Consider the following 24,146-nt stretch of genomic DNA (forward strand, 5'->3'; position numbering starts at 1 on the left):
ATGGCAGTATGCTACTACAACTGGATCTAGAAAATTTGGGCAGATGGGCTGAGAAGTGGCAACTGAAGTTTAACATTGACAAATGCAAAGTTTTCTGAGCAATGCAGACAGGCTGCCAGAGCAGGTCATGGGGTATTGTCAATGATATACAGGAATTTCGCTAGCAAGGATCGATTATCCCTTTGTATATGGCAATGGTCAGGCCACCTCTTGAGTACTGCGTACAGGTCTGGAGGCTTAATTTTAGGAAGGATATAGACTTACTTGAGCGTGTACATAGAAGGGAAACAAGATTGGTGAGCGGTACGGAGGGGTCCTCTTACGAAGAAAGGCTTAAGTTCTGCAAATTGCAGCGGCTGGAGACTAGTCACTTACGAGGTGATCTGATTGAAATGTATAAGGCCTTGAATGGGTTGAGCACGTTGAATTCTGATGGGATTCTTCCGTTTTCTCAGATTACGAACCTGAAGGGGGGTTATAAATTCAAATTGAGGAAAGTCAGTTGTAGAAAAGATGTGCGGAAATTTGCCTTTAGCCATCGGGCGGTTAATTGCTGGAACAAACTTCCATCTGTCGTTGTGGAAGTTGATATCTTAAATAATTGCTTTCTTGCATCACATGCCTCTATTACTACTACTACAGAATTTTCAGTGCAGTATTATATTAGCTGGAGGCAATAAAATTCTTGTGATTAAAAAAGCACCTTCTGCTTATCTCAGAATTATTTGTATTTTAATTAATTCTTGAATAATCCTGTTTTGAATATTAGGACTGACACTGGTAAATTCTCCTCATTCTGATATTTTAATTAAAACTAAAATTGAATTATGTTTTTCAGTATAAATATTGATGGTCAATATTCAATGGTCATGTATTTGTGTTGAACCAGTGAAAGTCAACGATCCTTAGTTTAGAGGGATAATCAACAGCGATATCTAAACTGCTTGTCAGATTAAATTTTCATGGATTTGGCAATCGACAGGTAAAAGCTAACTGGTGAGTAATGGTACTTCCATCAATCAAAGTCACTTCAGGAGGTTTCGAAAGGCACTTCAGTTTGATCATTGCTTACGGTTATAAGAGCGGAGCGAATATTTCACGTCAATATCGGTACAACCGAAATCGATTTATGATAAGAAACCCATTGCTGTTGATACTTCAAATTATGCGTTTTTAAAAATTTTTAAAAATGATTAAAACATAACGTGAAGATTATAAGTACAAGCTATACTTACATGAATTTAAGACTTGATAAGGGCTGGAAATGGCGCAGATCAATGTTGGATATTTCCATGCCGTCCAGATCTCTAATAATTGGAAAATAATAATAATAATTAGCTTCCCTGAAATGAAAAGAAGGAAAAAACAAAAATAGTCTGGAATATTTTTACAACTCAGTTGTAAATTAAGGCAATATAAAAGTTAGAACTCCGTTCTAAATATTATATTGCCTTTGTTCGTAGCCATGTCGCTGATGAGCCATTAAACTTCAAACCAAACCAAACCAAAGCTTTACTTCTGTTCTGTTAATAATAGGCTAGCTGATACATTGGTGTGCAAAACTTAAGGACCAGCGCTATTTCTAAAGGTTACAACCACAAAATCAAATGAAACAGCCTGCGGCGATTTGCATAACTGTGGCCGTTCAGTAGAAAGCTGGTGCACATGCAAAAATTTGAATCGTGATGAGAGGGCTCAACATAAACAGATAAAAGCAGCAGCTCAGCAGTTTTGTGCAAATTACCGAATGGTGAGCACGATTGTTACAGACGTTCGATTGGTTTCATATAGTGCTACAGACAACGAAATGGACAGTAGACATCTGGATGACTTTACCCGGGGTTGAATAATTAGGAAGCTCGAAGTGCGAGGAGTGTGGTTGCAGAGTTCGGTATCGCCCATAGCATCGTCTCATGTGAGTGGTCCGCCTTGAGAACGCAGGTACAGCTGTTCGAAGGACCAGTGGTGGTCGTCCACGAAAAACAACGCCCATTAATGACCGCTATATACTCCTACAGGCCAAGAGGAACCGATACTAGACAGCGGGAAGCTGCACAGGACGCAGGATATCGCGTTTTACCGTGGCCAGGCGACTCCAAAAAGGTGTTTGCCCGATGGCCAGTACGCTGTGTCTCTTTAACACCTGCCCATTGGAGACACCGTTTACAGTTGTGCATCGAACACAAGGACTGGACAGCAGCGCAATGGGGTAAGGTACTCTTTACTGATGAGAGTAGATTCAGTCTCAGCAGCGATTCTGGACGTCAGCTAATCTGGTGAGAGGTTGGCACACGGTATCACCTCAAACATCACTGAAAGGGATCGATATGGCGGTCGAGGTGGTCTCGTCTGGGGAGGCGTTTTCTTGGATGGACGTACACAACTCCAGATACTGGAAGGCAGTACTGTAACCGGTGCACGCTACTGTACTGAGGTAATCCTTCCCCATGTGCGTCTGTTCCGAGGTGCCATTGGCCCCGAGTTCGTGTTTATGGATGATAACGCCACACCCCATTGCACTGCAGCTGTTGATATGCTTTTGGAAAGTGAGGACATTGTTCATATGGAGTGGCCTGCCCGTTTCCGTCGATCTAAATCCCATCGAACACATATGGAACGCTCTGGGGAGACGCCTAGTGGCACGTCCACCCCCACCAGAAAATGTTGACCAGCTGAAAATGGCGCTAACAGAGGAATGGACGATGTTACCGCAAGAACTTATCAACAATATTGTTCTAAGTATGTACAGGCGGTGCAAAGCCTGCATCGACATTAGGGGCGGCCATATCTCCTACTGAGGACCACCTCTTCCCTTTGTTCCATCTTTGGCAGTGATGCATCTGTGTCATGGCAGCCAGTGCTATGTTGTCATATTTGAATAAAGTCCCTCAGTACCGTTTTTGTTTCCTTCATCATTTCTGTATCTCACGCGGTTCCTTTAGTATGCTTTTCCCATATCCAGGCCACTCCTGTCAGAAGCTACAGGCGAAAACCTGACTGATCCTTAAGTTTTGCACACCAGTGTGTGTATATATATATGTGTTATATATATATATATATATATATATATAACACACACACACAAAGTAATCTTAAACGCGAAAGGCTGTTAAACCTACACTACCTGCAGTAGTGTAGGTTTAACAGATTCTTGATTGGCGAATTTGGAGTTGATAAAGGCTGGGTGGTGCTTTGTTTTGCCCTTCATGTTCCAGTAAGTTTAGTGTTGCGAAATCGTGAACTTGAATAAAGCCTTCGAGACTAAGTCAGTCAAATTGCAGAGGGAGTATGCTTTCCTCCAAATGAGGACTTCCAATTTTTTTTTTACCCTCACTACATGCAAATCTGTCTGAGAATGCCCACTTGTACAGTCATAAGATACATGTTGGAACGGCTGAAACAGCAAGCCAGTAGTGGCTCTGAGAAATAGGACCATGAATAAATAAAGTCGCAAGAATGGTATTTTACGGGTGGGCTGATATAGATTAATCGTTGTCAAGGATATGAATAACGTCGGGGGAGTGAAGCAGGGTCGTTTTTTGTTGTGCGTAGGCCCTAAGTACGCTTCATTCTGAGGCCTACGTTATATTAAACATATTAAAACCCCCTGCGTTAAATCTAATATTTTTTATTCTTAAAAAAACTTGAAAGTATTGTATTTTTGTAAATTTGGTTTTGAAGTTTCTTTACACACTTATTACGCCAGTCGCAATATGAATTTCAATTACGTTATTAATGATTTTGCTAATTAAAAAAAACCGAAGAAAGAATTTATCTTAGAAATCTGAGTTTAAAAATTACTTTATAGAATGCTACTTGAATAAAATTGTTGAATTCCATTACAATTTTTTTTTTCTGGCCCTTATTTTTCCGTAGGCCTTAGGAACAGTGCCTAATGGAAAGGGCGGCTCGAGAGAGAGAGAGAGAGAGAGATTTTAATTCTGTGGAAAACTTTGAAAAATAGTCTGCTTACAAAATAACTTAAAATAATTATTTTCATGTAAATTTCCCTGCTTGGTATACTGTGGTCCCACTAAAAACGAGGCTGTTGTGAAAGAACTACATATCTAGAACTAACCAACAAAAGTCAACAGTGATTTTGACAGCAGTGATGCAGCGTTATTTTAATATTATTTTGACCATGTTCGTAATTACCGAATTGTTCAGATTCCTCATTTATCGCTATTGATCAATGAGTTTCACTCAGCGAAACTCATTGATCAATGGAATACCGTGGTCAATATGGCAACATAAACACGGTCATCAGATATGGAGTGAATTTTTTTTAGACAGATTACAGATGTCATTTTCATTGAGACAGCAGTGGCATTTGAGGAATAATACAGAATTTACATAGTGTGATCGGATTTTGCACCCGATTCATTTTTGCACTAGCAAGTGACATCATACCAAATATGACTACAACGAAATATTGACAACACCATTTTCGTCATTGACGAATGCACCAATGAGCCAAAAAGATTATCACCAGCGAATCGTTATGCAAATCGAAGAAACTGCTGGTGAACTACAGCGCCTGCGCTGGTCGGGTCACGGTATAAAAAACACCTGATACTTAGCTGTTACTCTTGTTCTTCAGATGGGAAAAGCAGTGGACTTAAACCAGTTTGACAACGGCCGAATTGTATTGGCCAGACGACTGGGTCAGAGCATATCCGAACCGGCACGGCTGGTGAACTACTCACGGTCAGCCGTGGTTAGTACCTACCGAAAGTGGTCCGAGGAGGGAAAACCCACGAACCGCCAGCGAGGTGTTGGGCGACCACGGCTCATCGAAGCTCATCGTGCGCGAAGGCTCTCCCGGATGGTACGTGGCAACAGAAGGGCGACTGTGGCGCAATTCGCCGGTAATTGGAATTCTGGTGACGGGAGTAATGTGTCACAACACACAGTATATCGAACTCTGCTGAAAATGGGGATGCGTAGCCGCAGGCCGCTCCGAATGCCCATGCTAATCACGGATCACCTGCGACAGAGCCTACAGTGGGCACGCGATCATCGAAACTGGACCTTGAGTGATTGGAAGAAGGTAGTCTGGTCTGATGAATCACATTTCCTGTTGCACCATGTGGACGGCCGAGTACGTGTGTGTCGTTTACCTGATGGCTCCTGGATGCACCGTGGGACGAAAACAAGCCGGTGGCGGCGGTGCCATGCTTTGGGCGATGTTCTGCTGGGATACCCTGGGTCCAGTCATTCATGCGCCGGGCACTCTGACGTCTACCACCAGAAGAGACAACCCCAGACAAACATCAAGCAAAACTGGTGAGACTTATCACAGAAGCGGTGGACAAATCCATCAAAAGAAAGAAACCATCTCTGGGGGTAGTATCCTGATAGAACCCTGAGCTCCAGCAACTAAGGCAGGTAGCAAACACCTGTCGGAAAAACTTCCAGTGGACTAGACATGATTGGCCTATCGCAGAAGTAGAGGCGCTCTGGGAACGATACAGTACTGCAAAGAATCAATGCACAGCATAAATCAGAGAAAGAAAACAGCGTGCATGTGAGTACCTAGTTTCCACCACAGGAAATGTGATCCCTGGGGAGTGGTCTATCAGGTGACTACAAACAGGCTCCCCAGAGGGGAGGAAGTCCCAGCAACGAGGAAATTGCAGGGGGGGGGGTTCACAAAGACGTGGCACGAAACAGTCAACATTAGAAGTCAACAGTCAACAGTCAACAATACCCTTCACGGCATGATGCCGTGAAGGGTATTGTATGGTCATGGTACCTGCGTGTACCGGTGAACTGTACAATAAAGATCTTATTTATTTATTTATTTATTTATTTATTTATTATTTTGGATGGTATGTTCCTTGAGCACATTGATCCCACTACGCCAGAACAAGTACTGCTCTGCCAAAAGAACAGCACTTACACAACTCAGCAAATTGAGGCGCCTTTCACCTAGATTGAGCCGGAGATCGCGTCGGCCAAGCTGAAAAACAAAAACTTCCCAGGGGAGATCTCCTAGAGCCAGAGATAATCAAGAAAGCAATGGACATCATCCCGTAGGAAATATTGAAACTATACAAATGCCTTAAAGAAGGCTACTTCCCGCGCGGTTGGAGGGTGGCAACACTCCGGTTAATCTTGAAGAATCCCACGAAGAGGTAGGTACTCCCAGAGTCCTATCGCCCGATAGCGCTCCTGGCAGTTCTCAGCAACTTCTTGAACATCTGAAAAACAGGATAGAGAAGCACTGCACAAACACAGGCCTAGAGTCACCTAAACAATTTGGATTTCGGAAAGGATACTCCACGACCGATGCTCTACACAGCAGCATCAACGCTGCAACAGAAACAGACCACAAATACTTTTTTGCCATTGCGGTTGACTTTGTCGGGGCGTTTGACACTCTCTGGTGGCCAAGCATCCTCAGCAGGCTCCGTGAGGCCAAACTCGCAAATAATCTATACAATTGCATCAGCAGTTACCTGTGCGACAGATCAGTAAAAGTCACTGCTCCTTGCTGTACAATAACCAGACGCATGTACAGAGGATGCCCACAGGGACGTCCTGGGCCCACTGCTCTGGAACATGGTACTGGAGGGATTCCTCAACCTCGAAAATGCAACCTCTCACGTGTATGCGGACGACCTTGTCCTGACGCTTGGCGGAAAACTCAAGGGCACAACTGGAAAACACAGCAAACCGGGCGTACTCCACCTTACAACAATGGGCTGATGAAAATAACCTGAAGATATCATCTACTAAGACAAGCTCGAGCTTACTTCGGGGAACCCTGGACACCAGGAGACCCCCCAAATACAAGTACAAGGAACCACTGTCAAGCTGACCACAGAAATGAAATTTCTCAGGGTTGTCCTTGATAGAAACCTATCCTTTACCCCCACCTTAACTATCTCAGAAAACAAAATCAGAAATTACTCGTCACTATTTGCAAGAATCAGGTCTGTGCCATAAAGAAGAAAACCCTTGCTCTTTTTCACAAAACTATCTTCCTGCCCGTCATCCTCTATGCTTCGGGGGTCTGGTACAAGAAAGCAACCACCGCAACTAATAAAAGAAAACTAGAAACCATACAGAGGTACATCTTGATGACTATCTCACGAGCGTGCAACAAAGTGAGTACACACGCGCTCCAGGTGCTCGCCGGTGCCCTCCCCTTGGACCTGGAAGTGATACGCAGTGGACTCCTCTACAGCCTTTCTAGAGGCATACCGGATACCTGTTTAAATTTCACACTAAATGTAGCCAGCGACCCGAAAATAGAGAAAAGAAGACTAACTGTACATCTCCAACAAACCTGGCAAACACGGTGGCAAAATTCAACAAAAGGGCAAATAACACGAAAATTCCTCCCAACTGTCTCGGCCGTATACCCGACATACCCAAGCTGGCTCTCCCCAGGATTGCTGGCCATGTACCTCCTAACTGGCCATGGCTCCATCAGATTCAAACTGATGACCTTTGGACTGAGCAACACTCCCCTCTGTCATTGTGGCTTAGTGGAAACGTGGGAGCATTTAATTCACCACTGCAAGCTTTATGAAGACCTCCGATGCTAATTACATTATGTACCAGAGAATCAAGAGGAACGCTTACTAGAAGGAGGAGCACAGCTACAAGCACCGGCAAACTTTGCACAAGATCTTTTTGACAGAAGGCATACTCTTCTGGCCCCACAGCCACAATAGCGATTCCCAGGCCCATAATATATGACTTTGCAAACAGCCATATAAGGTGAATAAAGCAAATTAGAAAGAATACTTGATGAGAATCAACCGAAAGAGCAAGCTGGTTTTAGAACAGGATTCTCAACTATGGATCACCTTCACGTAATATCACAGCTAATGGAGAAACCAAATGAATATAAAACACCATTATGCCTGGCATTTGTGGATTATGAAAAGGCATTTGACTCCATACAGCATAAGGCAATGTTTCGGGCACTGGAAAGACAAGGCATTGATACCCCATATATTATGATTTTGAAGAAAATATATGAGAGTGCTACCTCCTTTATTAGACTAGACAAAGATAGTAGGAAATTTAAAATTGAGAAAGGAGTTCGACAAGGAGACACAATATCTCCGAAGCTGTTTACTGCTGCCCTTGAGAAAGCTTTCAGAAGATTAGACTGGTCGCAGAAAGAAGTCAATGTGAACGGAGAGTACCTAAACCATTTACGATTTGCAGATGACATTGTGGTCATAAGCCACGATCCCAAAGAATTAGAGGAAAATCTTAATCAGTTATGCACAGTTGGTAAGGATTTTGGACTAAAGATGAATATGGCTAAAACAAAAGTAATGATGAACAAGTATGCCACAGAAAGGGAAATAATGATTGAAGGATCAGTAATTGAAAAGGTGGAGTCATATACTTATCTGGGACAAGTTATTAGCTGTAATAATGATAAATGGCTGGAAGTCAAGAGAAGAATAAATTTTGGATGGATAGCATTCAGGAAATATAGTCACATACTGAAGAGCAATATCCCAGTTTGTCTGAAACGTAAAATAATGAACCAATGTATACTCCCCACCATGACTTATGGAAGTGAAACTTGGGCACTCACCAAAAGAATGGAAGAGAAGCTGAGAACTACACAGCGAAGAATGGAACGAATCATATTGGGAATCAGACTGTTAGATAAGAAGAGAAACACATGGATTAGGCAACAAACCCAAGTAAAGGACATTCTTATCAAAACTAAAGAACTAAAATGGTCTTGGGCAGGACACATAGCTCGAAGACATGATGACAGATGGACTAAGAAAATAACAGAATGGTATCCAAGAGGAGCTAGAAGAAAACCTGGAAGACAAAGGCGGAGATGGATAGATGAAATTCATGAGTTTGTGGGTAGTAAATGGATGGCCAGTGCTCAAAGCAGAAGGAACTGGAAAGTTGCTGGAGAGGCCTTCATCCTGCTGTGGATTGAAAATGGCTGATGATGATGATGATGATGATGATGAAGGTGCACGGACAGTCACCATCAAGATAATCTACAAAGGGACTGAGTCCCAAGAAGAAACAACGAACGAACCTGTTAACTTAACCATAGGAATGGACAATTTGAGTAGTAACAGTGCTATAAACAGAATCCATGGACAGGAAAAACACCAGCAACTAGACTTCGACCCAAACATAAACTTAAGTAACCACGTACTGGACCAAACTTTTATTCTTTGCGGTCCACTTTTTCCTCTCCTTACCTTACTTTAGCAACTTTCCGAAATATCACCATTCAATTTGTTTTTCGTAAGATTTTCTAACCAATACTAGCGTGTTTCGACTCTGCTAGGTTTTTGTTGTAAGCTTGCACCCATTTGTTTTAGACATGTTTGTTCATGTTTTCTTTACCTTTTCTTTCTTTTTTTTTTAATTGCCACATATTACATTCTTGGGCATTTTTTTATATCATATTTCAAAATTATTTGTAATATTAAAATTAGAAATCAATTATTGGACATTATCTTAAAACTGAATGAATGGTTTGCCAATACGATTCTTGAATTATGGTGTATGCCACATATCTAATGCTAATTTGGTTATAAAGAAGGTCCGGTCAAGAAACTGGAATCTGCATGTGCAGGAATTGCTTGATTTTCTAATGCTTAACCTATCTGTTTAGTAAAATATGGTCTGTTCGTTATCTGTTCCTAAGAAATGATCTGGTTCGACAATCTGATTCCATCACAGACAGTTACAAAAATACACAGCACTTACATATAGTTTCATGGTTATATTATTTAATATGCATATTAAATTCGCTAAATATAGTAAATACACTAAGTGACCGCTTTATTAGATACATTAGCATTAGCATTAGCATTAGTAGAGGCATTTGATGCAAGAAAGCAAGCTTATGCAGCATCAGCCAAAAAAAAAAAAAAAAAAAAACCACTTCCACTTCACCCCTCTGTTCGTTCAAAATACCTGTCCAGCTGAGCCTTAAACTTATTTAGGCTATCAACCTCCACCACAAGGGATGGCAGTCTGTTCCACCAACCAACCACCCGCTGGCTAAAGGCAAACTTCCGCACGTCTATCCTACATCTGTCTTTCCTCAATTTGAATTTATGCCCTCTCAGGTGATTTTTCTGAGCTAGAGGAAGAATCCCATCAGCATTGAGCATGCTTAAACCATTCAAGGCTTTATACACCTCTATCAAATCACCTCGCTGGTGCCTAGTCTCCAGACACTGTAATTTGCAAAACTTAAGCCTTTCTTCGTAAGAGCACCCCTTTGTTCCATTCACTAATCTTGTTGCCCTTCTCTGTACTCGTTCCAGCAGCTCTACATCCTTCTTGAAATGAGGCCTCCAGACCTGTATACAGTACTCTAGGTGTGGCCTGACCATTGCCTTATACAATGGAATAATCACCTCCTTATCCCTGCTGGAAAAATTCCTGTATATCATTGACAATACTCCATGAGTTACTCTTGCAGCCCGTCTGCACTGCTCAGAGAACTTCATATCTGCCTGCACAATCACCCCCAAGTCCCTTTCATTCTCTACCACTGTCCGTGTAGTACCACAGAGTTGATACGTTGATCTGGGGTTGCTGTTTCCCATGTGTAGTACTTTACATTTGTCAATATTAAACTTCATTTGCCACCTCTCAGCCCATCTGCTCAACCTTTCCAGATCCTGTTGCAGCAGCATAGTGTCAGTAGTGTCCTTGACAACCCTGCCAACCTTTGTATCATCTGCAAACTTGGACATTAAGCTTGATATACCATCATCAATATCATTTATAAATACAGAAAACAATAATGGACCCAACACTGAGCCCTGAGGGACTCCACTAATAACATTAGTCCACGATGAGCAGTGTCCATTGATTACCACTCTCTGTCTTCTCCCCCTCAACCACCCCTTTATCCATAGCAGCAATTTGCCTCCAGTGTCACACTGCTCCAATTTGTGTAGCAGTCTTCCATGTGCAACAGTATCAAAAGCCTTTCTAAGATCCAAGTATATAATATCAAAGTTATTCCCTGCATCCAGTTCTTTCGTGACTGCATCATAGTATCCAATCAAGTTGGTCAGGCAAGACTTCCCCTGAACAAAACCATGCTGTGTCTGAGCTATAACTGAAGTCTTGTCTAAATGATCCTGCAGTGCTTCTTTAACCAGTGCCTCCATTAATTTTCCTGGAACAGAAGTTAAGCTCACAGGTCTATAATTACTTGTGTCAGCCTTTGATCCTCCTTTGTGAATTGGGGTCACATTTGCACATTTCCAGTCTATGGGTACCTCCCCTGAGTCCAAGGAAGCTCTCATAATTATGGCTAAGGGTTTGCTTACTTCCTTTGCTGCCTCCTTTAATATAACTGGATAGATCCCATCCACCCCGGGTGCCTTTCTTGTGTTTATCTTCAACAGTTTCTCCTCCACTTTACTCTCAGTTATTTCAAGGTTCTGTAGCTTACTGCTAGAGTTGAATACACCACTGGCATTCCCCTTGCTGAATAACTCCTCATGTGTGAATGTCGATGCAAAATATTCATTTAGTTTGTTAGCTACCTGAGCAGGATCATCAACAGTTGACCCATCAATATCAAGTGGACCAATCTGATTCATCCCCTTCCTTCTAGAGTTTACATAAGTAAAGAACTCTTTGCTGTTTTTCTTTGCATCCCTTGCCAAGCATTTCTCGTAATCTGCCTTCGCCTGCCTAACCTCCTTTGTAACTTGGTTATATCAACTTGTATCTATCATAGGCTTCTGTGTCATGTGTTAATTTGTAAGTATCCCATGCATTTTTCTTTTCTGCCATATGCCTCATTAGTTCATCTGACATCCATTTTGGCCTAAACCTTGAACAATATTTCTTAGTTGGTATGTAAAGCCTAGTAGCTTCCAAGATAAGTTCTTTGAATGCTTCCCATTTTGAATTTGCTGTTGGTAACATCATCAGTTGGTCCCACTGTATAGAATTTAAATACTGTCTCAGTCCATCGTAGTCGCCTTTACGGAAGCAATAACCCTTCCCTTTACCCCTAATGGTAGTTACCTCTTTCAGTAAATCCCACTTCAGCACACTGTGATCACTGCCACCTAGTGGTTCATTTATCTGCAGATTCTTAATGCATGAAGAATCACTGCTGATAATCAAATCAAGAGTATTACTCCCTCTAGTTGCCTCCCGAATATGCTGATGTAGAAAACAGTCATCCAATAAATCCACAAAAGCCCTGCTAGTGTGTGAGTAACCAGCCCCCAAATTCTAGTCAATATCTGGGAAATTAAAATCTCCCATTATAAGACACTCTGATTTACTGGCCCACTCTATTTCCCTGTACACGTTGTACTCCCCAAATTGCAGTTCTGCATCCCTTATATCTGTGTGACACCACGTCTCTGATATCCCAACAATATCTGCCTTTGATGTTTTGAGCAATACCTCAAATTCATCAAATTTATTTACTAAACTCCTAGCATTGGTGTACACGCAAGTATACCTGCACCTGTTTCTATTCTTAGCTACCCTAACACAATCCATGTGTTTACTTGTACCGCAATGGCTCCCAGCAGTCTCTGAAATACCATGCATCTTGTTTTTCAGGCTTCTGCTCATTCTAATAGAAGCAGTGCAAGAATCTCTTTCACCTCTGCCAGTGGCTACTGTCAATCTATTGGTCTTTGTCTCCCCCCAAGCTAGCAGTTTTCCGACCCACCTAACACTGCCTCGATAGCATCAGCAATATACGATACGCCTGACTATTAGTGAGTAGATTCCCTTTTCTGCTTAGGATAGCCTGGATTTCTAATAGCGTGGACCCACACGCTATTAGATCAGCAATATATGATACGCCTGACTATTAGTGAGTAGATTCCCTTTTCTGCTTAGGATAGCCTGGATTTCTAATAGCGTGGACCCAAGGAGGTGTCGAAAGCGTACCACAGGGATGTTGATCCATTTTGACTGAATTGCCTCCTATAGTTTTGCCTATGGGATGGTTGCGGATTACTGCTATGAAAAGCTCCTTCCACTTCAATTTCATTGAGATCTGATGACTGAGTAGCCCTCCACAGTAGGCTGAATTCACTCTTATGTTTCTGAGACTAGTTCTGTACTATTCTGTTCTTGTGATATGGCGCATTAGCCTATTATAAGAAGCCGTTCACAGATAGATGCACTGCAGTAAGGAAAGGATGGTTGGAAATTACATCCGCCCAGGAAACAGTTTCCAAGTTACCCATGGCATCCAAATAGTGCCCTGCTGGTATCCAAGGGGCTCAAGAAAACAGTCTATGCCATTATATTGCCACTATCTGCCTATATTGTTGACACTTAGCAGGATGAGTCCATGGATTCATGCTGCTTTTGCCATGTTCTGCTCCTCCTGTCAGCATTACACAACAGAAACAGAGATTCTTCAGCCAGGAAACGTTTTTAAATTTTACACTGTTCGGTATTAGTGTTCCTGAGGCCACTGTAACCGTACTTTTTTTTTTTTTTTTTTTGTTTTTTGCTGAGAGGAATGGAACATGGTTTGTTTATCAACTGAGATACTCCATCCATGAAAGATACGAGTTGGTGTGGCTTCTGAAATGCGTCTTTAGTTATCACTGTTGTACTCGGCAGGATTTCTGGCGCAGACTACCATGAATTCAGAGTCATTAGCCTTTCAGTCACTTTCATCTTTCCCGATTTCGCACTAAATTGCAAGCATACAAACATCCCTACGTTTCTGCTCACTTGCTTTATATCGCATGGTATAAACAGGTGATGCTGTTATTGAAGGAAACTTCCATTTTTTAATGAAAACGATAGGTATACCTAATAAAGTGGTCACTTGGTGTATAGTAATATATTGTATGTATTTATGAGTAAAAATATTTAATTTCTTTTTAACCTCATTATAAATATTACATAAAAATTTGTTCAAATGAAATATTCATTTTTGGAATAAATAGTGCGTGTGTGATTTGCATGCTGTTAACAAATGGAAACATGAAATGTGTTTAAGTATGGTAAAGCAAATTTTAAGTACAGGGACAAACATTTGTCGTAGTATGATGCTCTCCCTCGTAATGCGACTATCACTTCTCCCCGAAGAGGACACTCGAAGGTCGTCGCTTTCTCTAGAATCTAGATGATGAGGTAAAAGAGACCATCAACGTTAATTTCACCAAATGTGAGACAGATGTGTGTCCAGCGTGTTTGGAGAAATAGCGAATGTGTGTCCAGACTACTTGTCCCAACTTTCTGTACAAATGAATGTGCCATCGTGTTGGGACAAATAACTGAACTCAGAGATTTCAGTTGGTTGCTTTTTAACCGGATGCTTCTCTGAACTATTTATTCAAAATTGTCGTGTTTCATTTGAGCAATCCTTGTATCCCATTTGGAAATAAGCTTTACTTGTAAATCTCTGTATTCCTTAAATATAAGGAATACAGATATTTACAAGTTGTTACAACGAAATGCAACAATAAATTTATAATTTACAGCATTCTGTATAGTAAGGTATGATTTGTACTCACAGTGATTTCAGGCTGTTAAGATTATTGAAGATATCCAAGGGTAGTGATGTTAAAGGATTATCTTCTAGATTTCTGAGGAAGGAAAAAAATTAAGTTATACTGATAACCAACATTTAGCCAAAGAGCAATCTATTTTATTCTACAAATATTTAACACTATTTAATCCATATACAGTATAATCATATGAAAATAATTGACGAAAGAAGGTGCAAAGTTATAAAGTCCTTAGCTATCTTTAAAAAAAAAAAAATAACTGTACAACAAAGATCATAGGGGAAAAAACGCCCTAATTTTGGAATGGTAATTTAAGAAAAAAAAAAAAATTGAAAAAATTTATTGTTAATACAATGAAAATTTAAAATTCAATAAAAATAAAACCCAAAAGTCAATAAAGAAAGGTATAGGATTATTACTCTTATTATTTTAGTTTTATTCAACTTCAGATTCATTACTGACTTGATCATCATTATCCTGAACGTCATCATAATCATCATCCGCTTCACCAGTATCACTGAAACTCTCATATAATACATGATCTTCATGCCATCCATTGCATTACTTATACCACATTTTTTAAAGGATTTTACTACAATTTCAGTTTTAACATCATGCCGTGACTTCAGCACCCATTCACACACTTATGCTATTGATGGACGTTTCATCCTTCCCGTAGACGTCGTATCATGGTTCCCCTCTATCATCCATTTATTCCATTGCTCCTTTTGCTCAATAAGTCATAAGCAATTGATCAATAAGCCATTCAAGAATGGCTTATTGATGCTGACATCTAACGGCTGTAACTGGGAAGTTAAGCCACCCGGAATTACCGCCAATTCTGTGTTCATCATTTCAGCCAGTCGTTTGATATTTTCAGTCCTATGTGCTCTAAATTGATCCCATACTACTAGTGCATTTTTACGCAGTAGTCCACCAGGACGATTGGACCAAACTTTTACAAACCAATCCTTGATACATTCTTCATACATCCATTCCTTCGGTTGTACAAGTACGTGAATTTCATTTGGCAGTTTATCTTTCGGTAAAGGTTTTCTTTTACAATTAACTTTGGCGAATTTGGGACCAAATTCGCCAAAATTTGGGACCAAACTTTGGCGAATTAACATTCGCCAAAGTTTGGTCCCATCAGCACAAGTTAAAACTGCGGTGTAGTGTGTCTTTTAATGTCCAGTGGTTTTAATAGTTATAGATTTTTGCCTTCTCAGATTTACGGTTTTATTGTATGGCACCTCAAAAGTCAACGGAATTTCATCCATATTCCCGATTTGGCTAAGATCGTAGGTTGCTCCGTTTTCTAGCATTAAGGACAAATTTATGGAAATCTAATATTTTCTGTTCGTACTCAGCAGGCATTCTCTGGGCTATTCTAGTTCTTGTGCGTAAACTTAACCATTTCTTTTCATGAAGTGATAACACTAAGATTCAGTTCCTTTAAAGTCGTTTAATTTTTGTACCCACTGCAATAACCACGTCTCTAAGTTCCATTATCCAACTACACAAGATTTCTTCCAAATCTGGCCATTTAGGTGGAATTTTACGAAGGTTGTGCTTTGTTTTATCAGCTTCTTGTAATAAAACTTCCTGCTTCCTCCATTGATGAATCATCTCAGTAGTCGGTGGTCCGAAATTTCGTTCTGCTGCTCTGCTCCCGTGTTCTTTGGCATATTGTACTACTTTTAGCTTAAATCCAATAGTATAATTTTGCCTTCTTGATACGCCTGCCATTGATTAGGGCTTAAATGTATAACAGGAATTCAATTGTTACTCCAACAACAGCCTGGTAATTACTGAAAAGTGTACTAACATATAGTAGTTAACTGTCCGTTAACTCTCGGTTTTGCGCTTGTGCTGTTTTGCCACTTTCGGCTTCTAAGACGCAGGGCGATTTAAGATATTTATAAGGGAAAAAAAGTGCGTCTTATAAGCCGATAAATACGGTACGTATTAAGACGTTACAGCGTATGTATAAAAATAGATAAAGCCAATAGATTCTGCGGCAAGACAAAGCCTTAATAGTTTGCCTTTTGATGAAAATAACCGTGGTGTTATTGTCTTTCTGACTGTCTGCGGAGCTCGCAGCCATTTTGGCGCACGTATGGTTTCTCTAACTGTAGATGTTCTTTGGAGCACAGTCAGGAAGGGTCTTCGTGTTTAGATACACCAATATCCCTATAAAATCCCAAGGGTGCATCAAGCTATTATCATCAAATAAGCCTAAGTGGCCTGTGCCCAATGGGTATTGAATTAAGTGGAAACAGAACCATGTCTTTTTGGCAAACATGTTTTGGACTGACGAAGTAATATCATGCCCATACTCATTACTGGAATGTGGTGATGAAAATATATAGAGCAGTTGCTGCTGTTAATTTGTTTTAAGCCATATGTTAACTGACGTCACTTTGTACGTTAGCGCCCCCTTCTGGTAATAGTTTGAACTAAAAATTGATTTTATATAAAACAACAGCGTAATTTGTAAAGTATTATTTTTAAAAAATCACATTCCTCAGCAAATAATAGTAATCAAATACATTAAAAAATTAGGATCAACTACTTTAGGATAATAGAATGAAAAATTACTTACAGCTTCGATAGATTCCTTAAATGGTCGAAAAGACGAGGTCGCAAGAAGGTGAGCTTATTCTGAGAAATATCCCTGACAAAAGAAAGAAAGAATTAAATTTTACGTTTGGTAATTGAAGTAATACATTGATGTATAAAGGCGATGAAGGTTTCGCAGTCCTGCAAAAACCTACGAATAATTTTCTGAAATCTCTCTAAAGAAATTAGAACAAGAGCTATTTCGCAACATCGTATTACCAGAAGTGCCAGCAATTAGCGTTCCTTCCTTAGCCCTTGTGTAGCTCAGACTGATGAGATGGTGAAGACTGTTGCAAATTTCTCTGCTGTAATCAGCGTTAACGAAAGTCTAGTTGATTAAGGCATTAGGCTAGTTAATAGATACGATTCCGAATGAAGATTTAGACACTAATCATCTGTAATACTGGAAGATGGAGCGAAAGTTTTGACTTTTATCTGTTCTACTGATATTGACGAACCATTGAAGCGGTAAGAAGTATTTCCAGAGTCAGATGGGAGTAATCGATCACATTGGAAACGTGCTTGAAGTTTCTTGGGAAGTTTATTGAAAGACAACAAAGAGAATAATTGGAACGGAAAATAATTGAATTTATTCAGCATATTTTAGAGAACTAATTTAGAAAGTTTGGGAACTATAAACAGTCTAATTTTAATAATTAATGAGCGCATTAATGTTTTACTTGAAAACATTAATTCGGTTGATAATAGAATATAAAAACAATGTCATGCCACCACGCTGAAACCGCGTGCCTGTTTATGGCACTGTTAGAGACTTGGTAAGCAAATTCCCAGTCTTTGAAGTCTTTCAGCCTGCTATTAGAAAGATAAGTTACCATGGATAAATTATCCGACGTATAAATAGGAAATTAAAATTCACAAATTTTTTCTAATACCTTGAAATTGTTTACAACTTTTATCCTTTATAAATTTGAAGTCTAAAATGTTTATACTAACTACTGATCATTCGAATGAGCTACACTGCCTGACAAAATTAACAGAATACATAGAAAACGTGGTGTAACTCGTGCAGCTTGCGATGAAGCGGTCAAAATTTTGTATGGCAGTCTACTATAGCATAACGATGAAACGAGGAGACAGAGAGAACTTCGGACAGGTATAAAGGGGCATTTCGTAGGGGTTTTATAAGAATTGCCAAAAAAGGCACATTGCAGAAGTCGATACAAGATACTCAAAAATATGGGCATATGACATCAGTACGGCGTATGATCTCCTCCAACGGCTGAACAGGCCTAATGCAGTGAACCATGTTTGATATAAGGGTATCTATAAGATGCTTTGGCAACAACTCCCATTCTTCCACTAGCGCGGGCGCCTCCGTAGCCAGGTGGGAAGGAGCAGCAGTGCGTAGCACACGCTTCTTGATTAGACCGGGGTTCGAGCCCGTCACCACCAAATACGGAGGATGCGGAAAGGTCAAGGGAATGACCACCGCATATTCCCGGAGCAATATGGCCTTAGTTGCTAATGCTCCTAAAAACCAAATAACAAACAACAATAACAATAACATCCACTAGCGCAGATCTTAGGTCACCAAGTGACCTAGCAGTTGGCTTTCGGCGTACAATGTGACGCCCAAAGGCGTCACACACACATGTTCGATAGGATTTAAGTTTGGTGATCGTGCTGGCCACTTCAGTCGTTGGACAACTTCAGTTTCAAGGTGTTCCTCCACCACTTGAGCTCAATGTGCAATGGCGTTGTCACGCATGAAAAGAAAGTCTGGGACAACCGCACCTCTAAAAAGTCACACATAGGTTCGAGGATCTGTTCTCGTTATCTCTGCGCAGTTACGGTACTTCTCTCAAAAACATGAGAGATGCGGCCGTTGATCATTATTCCTCTCCCCACGAGAACACCGTCTCACTGTACGTGTCCCTTTCTCTGATGTTGGGGTGGTGGTACCGCATTCCTCATTATCTCCAGATGAAATAACGTCTAGAATCTGTTTGTAGGCTAAAACGAGACTCCTATTTTATTGTGAATAGTGTCGACTAAGGCACCATTCACTACAAAATATTCATGGAAAACATTTTGTTCTGTTAATTTTGTCGGGCAGTGTAATTTTTTATACCATTCAATAATCGAATGACTTTCCATAATCAGTACAAGCCACAAATCTTTGGAAACTCAAGATCATTAATTAAAGCTAGAGCAGCGAATGCTCTTGAAATACTTATTGTTTGGAGCAAACTATAAATTAAAGATCTCTTCACAGAAAACGGTGCATATGTTGCTTTAAAGGACTTTTAAGCATGAATAGACATCCAGTTATGATAGCACGGGGGGGGGGTCTCCCTTAGGTATGTCAGAACAAAAAGATATTTGGGGTTGTACTTAGAGGAGCGACTTTTCTTTATAGAGCATATGAATAAAGATTCGCTTACTGTATGCCAAACTCAGAAGCGTGATTAGTCGATTGGGGAATTAAAGGATACTCTCTCGTAGCCGAATGGTCAGGGGCGGGAGCGCAGTAGTATACCCTCTTTGAGTAGACCGGGGTTCAAGCCCCTGACTGCTAAATACGGTGCTGCAGTTTACCTTTTTTTTACCTCTCAATTGTTTAACCCCATACTGACCTATGCTTCTGGAGCTTGGATGCATAGAACCTCAAATTCAGTTATTCAAAAATATTTGTTGCAAACATCGATTCGTTCTTCTGAGTTCAACTCGTGATTGTCGTACAGTTTCTAATGAAGCTTTGCAGGTGATGGCGGAGAGACTCCCTTTAATTTGTTGATTATCCAGCATAAAGACAAGCAAGTAGGAAGCGAATACAAAAAGAAAAAAAAATAGTGGTCACTATCATTTTTTCTTTATTCCTTTTTTCTTTTGTTATTCGTTTAAGAAATCGAAACGAATGTATGTTTAGTGTGTTATTTTGTCTCTGGAAAGACAAAATAATAACACACGAAACATTAGTTTCGAGTACACTTCAGTCTATAATCCTCTATTCCTCCATTTGCAGACCATTGCCATTAATTTTGGAACGGTCAATAGTTCATATCCCCGGTTAACCTGCCCTACTACCACCACCACCACCTCCTCCTACCTAAAAACGATCTGCTACAGAAATATTGTCTGATAGTTACCCTTCTGCAAAAGGAGTACATCACGTAGTGAGGCAAATACATCTTGAGTACGGTACAGAAGTTTTGAACTCCTGAGTTACGGTATTTGATAAACGAATGCTCTTGAAAAGTGACTTAATGTCCTAACCTGACTTGTTATAACTGCATTTAGGATGCAGAAAGAAATGTATTGCAATTGGTGTAAAATATTTCAATAGTATTTCGAAAGTACTGTCAGTGAACTCATTTAGTTATTTGAATAATATTTACTACTTAGTGTAAATCGAGGATACTTACAGTTCCACTAATCTATAGAGTTTCGAGAAAGCTCGTTGATCAATGTCATAAATCCTGTTTTTCTTTAGAATCCTAAAAGAAAATTATAGATTGAATTCCGGTGTATTTCCAAAATCTTTGTTTATTAGTAACCTATACAGTTCGAAAAGTATTCAGATTTAGGTAGATATATGTATAAAAAAAGTAATACAGCTATTTCCTAATTGTTTACACATAATTCTGCTGTGAGTTACAATTGTCTACATTTTCTGTTCACTTTTTTGTATTACTTCGTGGTCATATCGAAAAGAGTGGAATATTTATTAACTGGCGTATTAGTGTACATAAGATACATTCGTGCCATTTTCTCCGATGCTGCGCATGTGCCCAAAGTCATAACATATCTCAATATACTGCTTACATAAAGAAGGAAGTTTTTCTTTCTTTATACATCCTAGTCTTAAAGGAGTTAATTCACCTAAACTTTTCGTGGGTTTTCCTTTCAACGGTTAAGCCTTTGAATCGAAAATTTTGTCCTCTATGGTATTTTATTTTATCTCCATGGTGTTTCTCATTGCTAGATCACTACAGTAATGGTCACGGTTTCATCGAAAATACATCATTCTGCCAAAAGTTCGATCTGCTGGGCAAGGTAAGTTGGTTTAAAAATTTCGCTATGCAAATATTTTAGCGTATGACTAATTTTGAAGCTTTTCAGCATTTTGAAGCCCGTCTACAACACAGCACAAGTTGAATATCGACCAGGAAGATGGCATATTTTGACAATAAATTGCAACTGGTTGGTTGTGTTATCCGGAAAACTGCATCCAAAATTTCCAGAGGATCTTTTAAAGGGTCCCCGAAACTCAGTGGTGCAGTTATTGATGTACATACACACGGATGAGCTGTTGCTCACAGACGTTTCATCACGAGAACTACTCTGTGGGTGCTATAAGCACAAAGTTACGGATGCAATAGTACCATTCTCTAGACAAGTAGCCTTTGGAGGACTGATAAAGGATTCTGCGTTGTGATGAATCTTGATGAACGTGGAAGAACTTGGGTAAAGTTCCAACGGGCGACCATTTTGTAAAGAACTCCTTCATCCCAAATTAGTAATCTATGTGATCGCTGATTACGAAGGCAGTTGTGAGAGCACAGTGGAAGCCAGCTCTTGATCTTTGTAATAAAATTTTGTATCGTGCAGTGTAAACAAGTCTGCAACTGCTGATGGAGTCAGGTTGGAGCTGCTTGTTTGGTAAGCCAGGATTTCGCACTTAGAAATTTCGCTAGAATCTGTTGGGTTTTGTTGATAATCTGTGAAACAGATTATCAACAAAACTAAACATCAAATATATAATGCAATATTACAAAGTGTTTTATTATATGGATGTGAGACTTGGACCTTAATTGAAAGACAAAAAAATAATAAACTACTGGCCGTTGAGATGGATTTTTGGCGAAGATTAGCAAGAAAGTCTAGGAATGAAAAAGTTAGAAATGAGATGATAAGGAATACAATGAATGCCGAAAAAACCATCATTAATAAAATAGAGGAGAAAAGATTGGAGTGGTTTTGCAATGTGAAGAGAATGGAGGACGACAGATTGCCCAGAGGAGCCACGGAGAAGAAAAAAGAGAGGAAGACCAAGAAGGACGTGGATATAGAGAGGGTGTGAGAACAGCCATGAATAGAAGAGGACTGGTGGACGGTGATTGGGAAGATAGAAGAAAATGGAAAAAAAGAATAAAGGAATGACTTTTTGGTTGTTAGGTTGAGGAGAACCGTTGTAATAACGGAATAAATCCTAAGAAGAAGTTGGGGAAACCACTACACAATTAGGTCTATTGTTAAGTGTATTCTGTGGTCGGTTTGGTCTAAGCGAAAAACTTCAGCATACTTTCCACGACTTCAATGAAATTACATATAAATCAAGAAACCAAGGTTTATCTGTATACAGTGTTATGGGAAATACTGGTAGAAATTATCAACCACATCAAAAAATGCTTATTTCTGATCTTGAAGCAGGCATCAGTAAATTCGTTTTCAGTTCTCGAATATACCCCAATAAATTATTTCGACATTACGCAAAATTCTTTGGGTGAGTTAGCTTTATTAAATTTGTGTGTGTGCGCGTGTTTAAGTATATACAAGTGTGAATTGAGAGAGAAAGAGAGAGAGAGAGAGACTTACAGAACTTCTAGAGCCCTTAAGTTGGAAAACGTATCTCTTTCAATTACTTCTATTTTATTGTCCTTCAGTCCCCTAAGAAATAAGGAAATAGCATTGTTAGAAATAAAATATAACTTTAATAACTAATAAATATACTAAACATATTTTTAATAATAATTAATTAATGTTTCCAACAAATATGCACATTTTAAAGAAAATATATTGTTTATCTCAAAAAAGGGGTCAGCATCAACTTTAAAATGATTAAATATCTGAGCCACAAATGAGAAAATATTAAAAGTATGTTTGTCACAGCCTTTGAAAAAAAGCATGTCTATGTGAGAATAAAAAGTGATATGAAATAAAGTAATATGAAATTAAATGTACTGAGTGAGTTGAATGGAATATAAAATGATTTTTGGAAACCTATTATTATGTGCAAAAAAAAAGTTTAAATAATTTGCTTACCTATCCCACATCTACCTGTCCTACAATTAGTATTCGGGAACCTGAATAACCTTTAACATATAATCTTTATTTACAGGAAAACTAAAAACGTGTGCTGAAACCGTTAGCCTTTATAACAGCCTCTAATCTCTGTGGAACACTCTCCACCAGTTTTTTTTTTTGTAAGCGTCCTCCGATATTTTTTGCCATTCGGCCTTCAAACTGGCAACCTGTTCAGCTCTGTTTTTTGGGAAGTTTCTCTTAACACGCATCCGACGATCCAATTCATCCTACATATTCTTTACAGGGTTGAGGTCAGGGCTATGGGCTAACTAATCCAACTTTTTGAAGCTCATGCTCTCAAACTAGTCCGTCACAACACGAGCAATATTCCATCGAGCGTTGTCCTTCTGAAACACACCTCAGCATTCATAGTTTTGTTCAAAAGAACCAATGGTCCCAGGCCGAACCATGAAAAACAGCCCCAGATGATCACGCTGCCTCCGCCAAAGTTCAGTTTCGGAACGATACAGTCCGGCAGGTGGCTTTCTCCCGGCATCTGCCACACTCACGCACCACCATCAGACATGGTAGGCCATGTACCGTGACTCGTCATTCCAAAGCACAACTTTCCATTAATTAGTAGCTTATCGACGCCAGTACGACTGTGGTAACCCATAATCATGCAGCATCCTGAGTGCTGTCCTGGTGCTGACATGTCTCCCAATCGTCTCACTGACCTCCTGTGTGTGCTGCGATAACGTTGCACTGCATTTCGAGCAGACGATGTTTGTAGGGCTCTCCTATATACAAATTTTATTATAGATCTTTTTTCCTGGAAATTAACCTGGTAAATCATCAGGCTTCAACTTCATACATTCTTTTCTTAGCGTTGCGGAAGTTTGTTGTAGGGTTTTAGGCGCATCAGCAACTTAGGCCATTTTGTGCTGTATATAATGTCTTTAAATTGCGTGTGTTGTGTGGTCGGTTTGCTGGGCGAAAAATCCGTGTTTCCTGGATCAAAATGCTGTGCAACCCTTGTCTGAGACC

At 39.9% G+C, this 24,146-nt stretch overlaps 1 protein-coding gene across 1 annotated transcript in view; it reads right to left on the reverse strand.

Moving 5' to 3' along the window:
* The window catches only part of LOC150079695 (relaxin receptor 2-like), a 105,535-nt gene that overhangs the window by 34,407 nt on the left and 46,982 nt on the right, over window positions 1-24,146 (reverse strand). Inside the window, exons 10-14 of the mRNA XM_090383168.1 lie at window positions 22,671-22,742; window positions 20,498-20,569; window positions 17,095-17,166; window positions 14,496-14,567; window positions 1,236-1,307 (exon numbers count right to left, since the gene is read on the reverse strand). Coding sequence (XP_090239294.1) covers window positions 1,236-1,307; window positions 14,496-14,567; window positions 17,095-17,166; window positions 20,498-20,569; window positions 22,671-22,742 — 360 coding nt within the window. The remainder of the gene's footprint in view (window positions 1-1,235; window positions 1,308-14,495; window positions 14,568-17,094; window positions 17,167-20,497; window positions 20,570-22,670; window positions 22,743-24,146) is intronic.

This window comes from Mastigoproctus giganteus, chromosome 10 (genome assembly GCF_048544385.1).
Source record: "Mastigoproctus giganteus isolate SK-2022 chromosome 10, ASM4854438v1, whole genome shotgun sequence".
NCBI lineage: Eukaryota > Metazoa > Arthropoda > Arachnida > Uropygi > Thelyphonidae > Mastigoproctus > Mastigoproctus giganteus.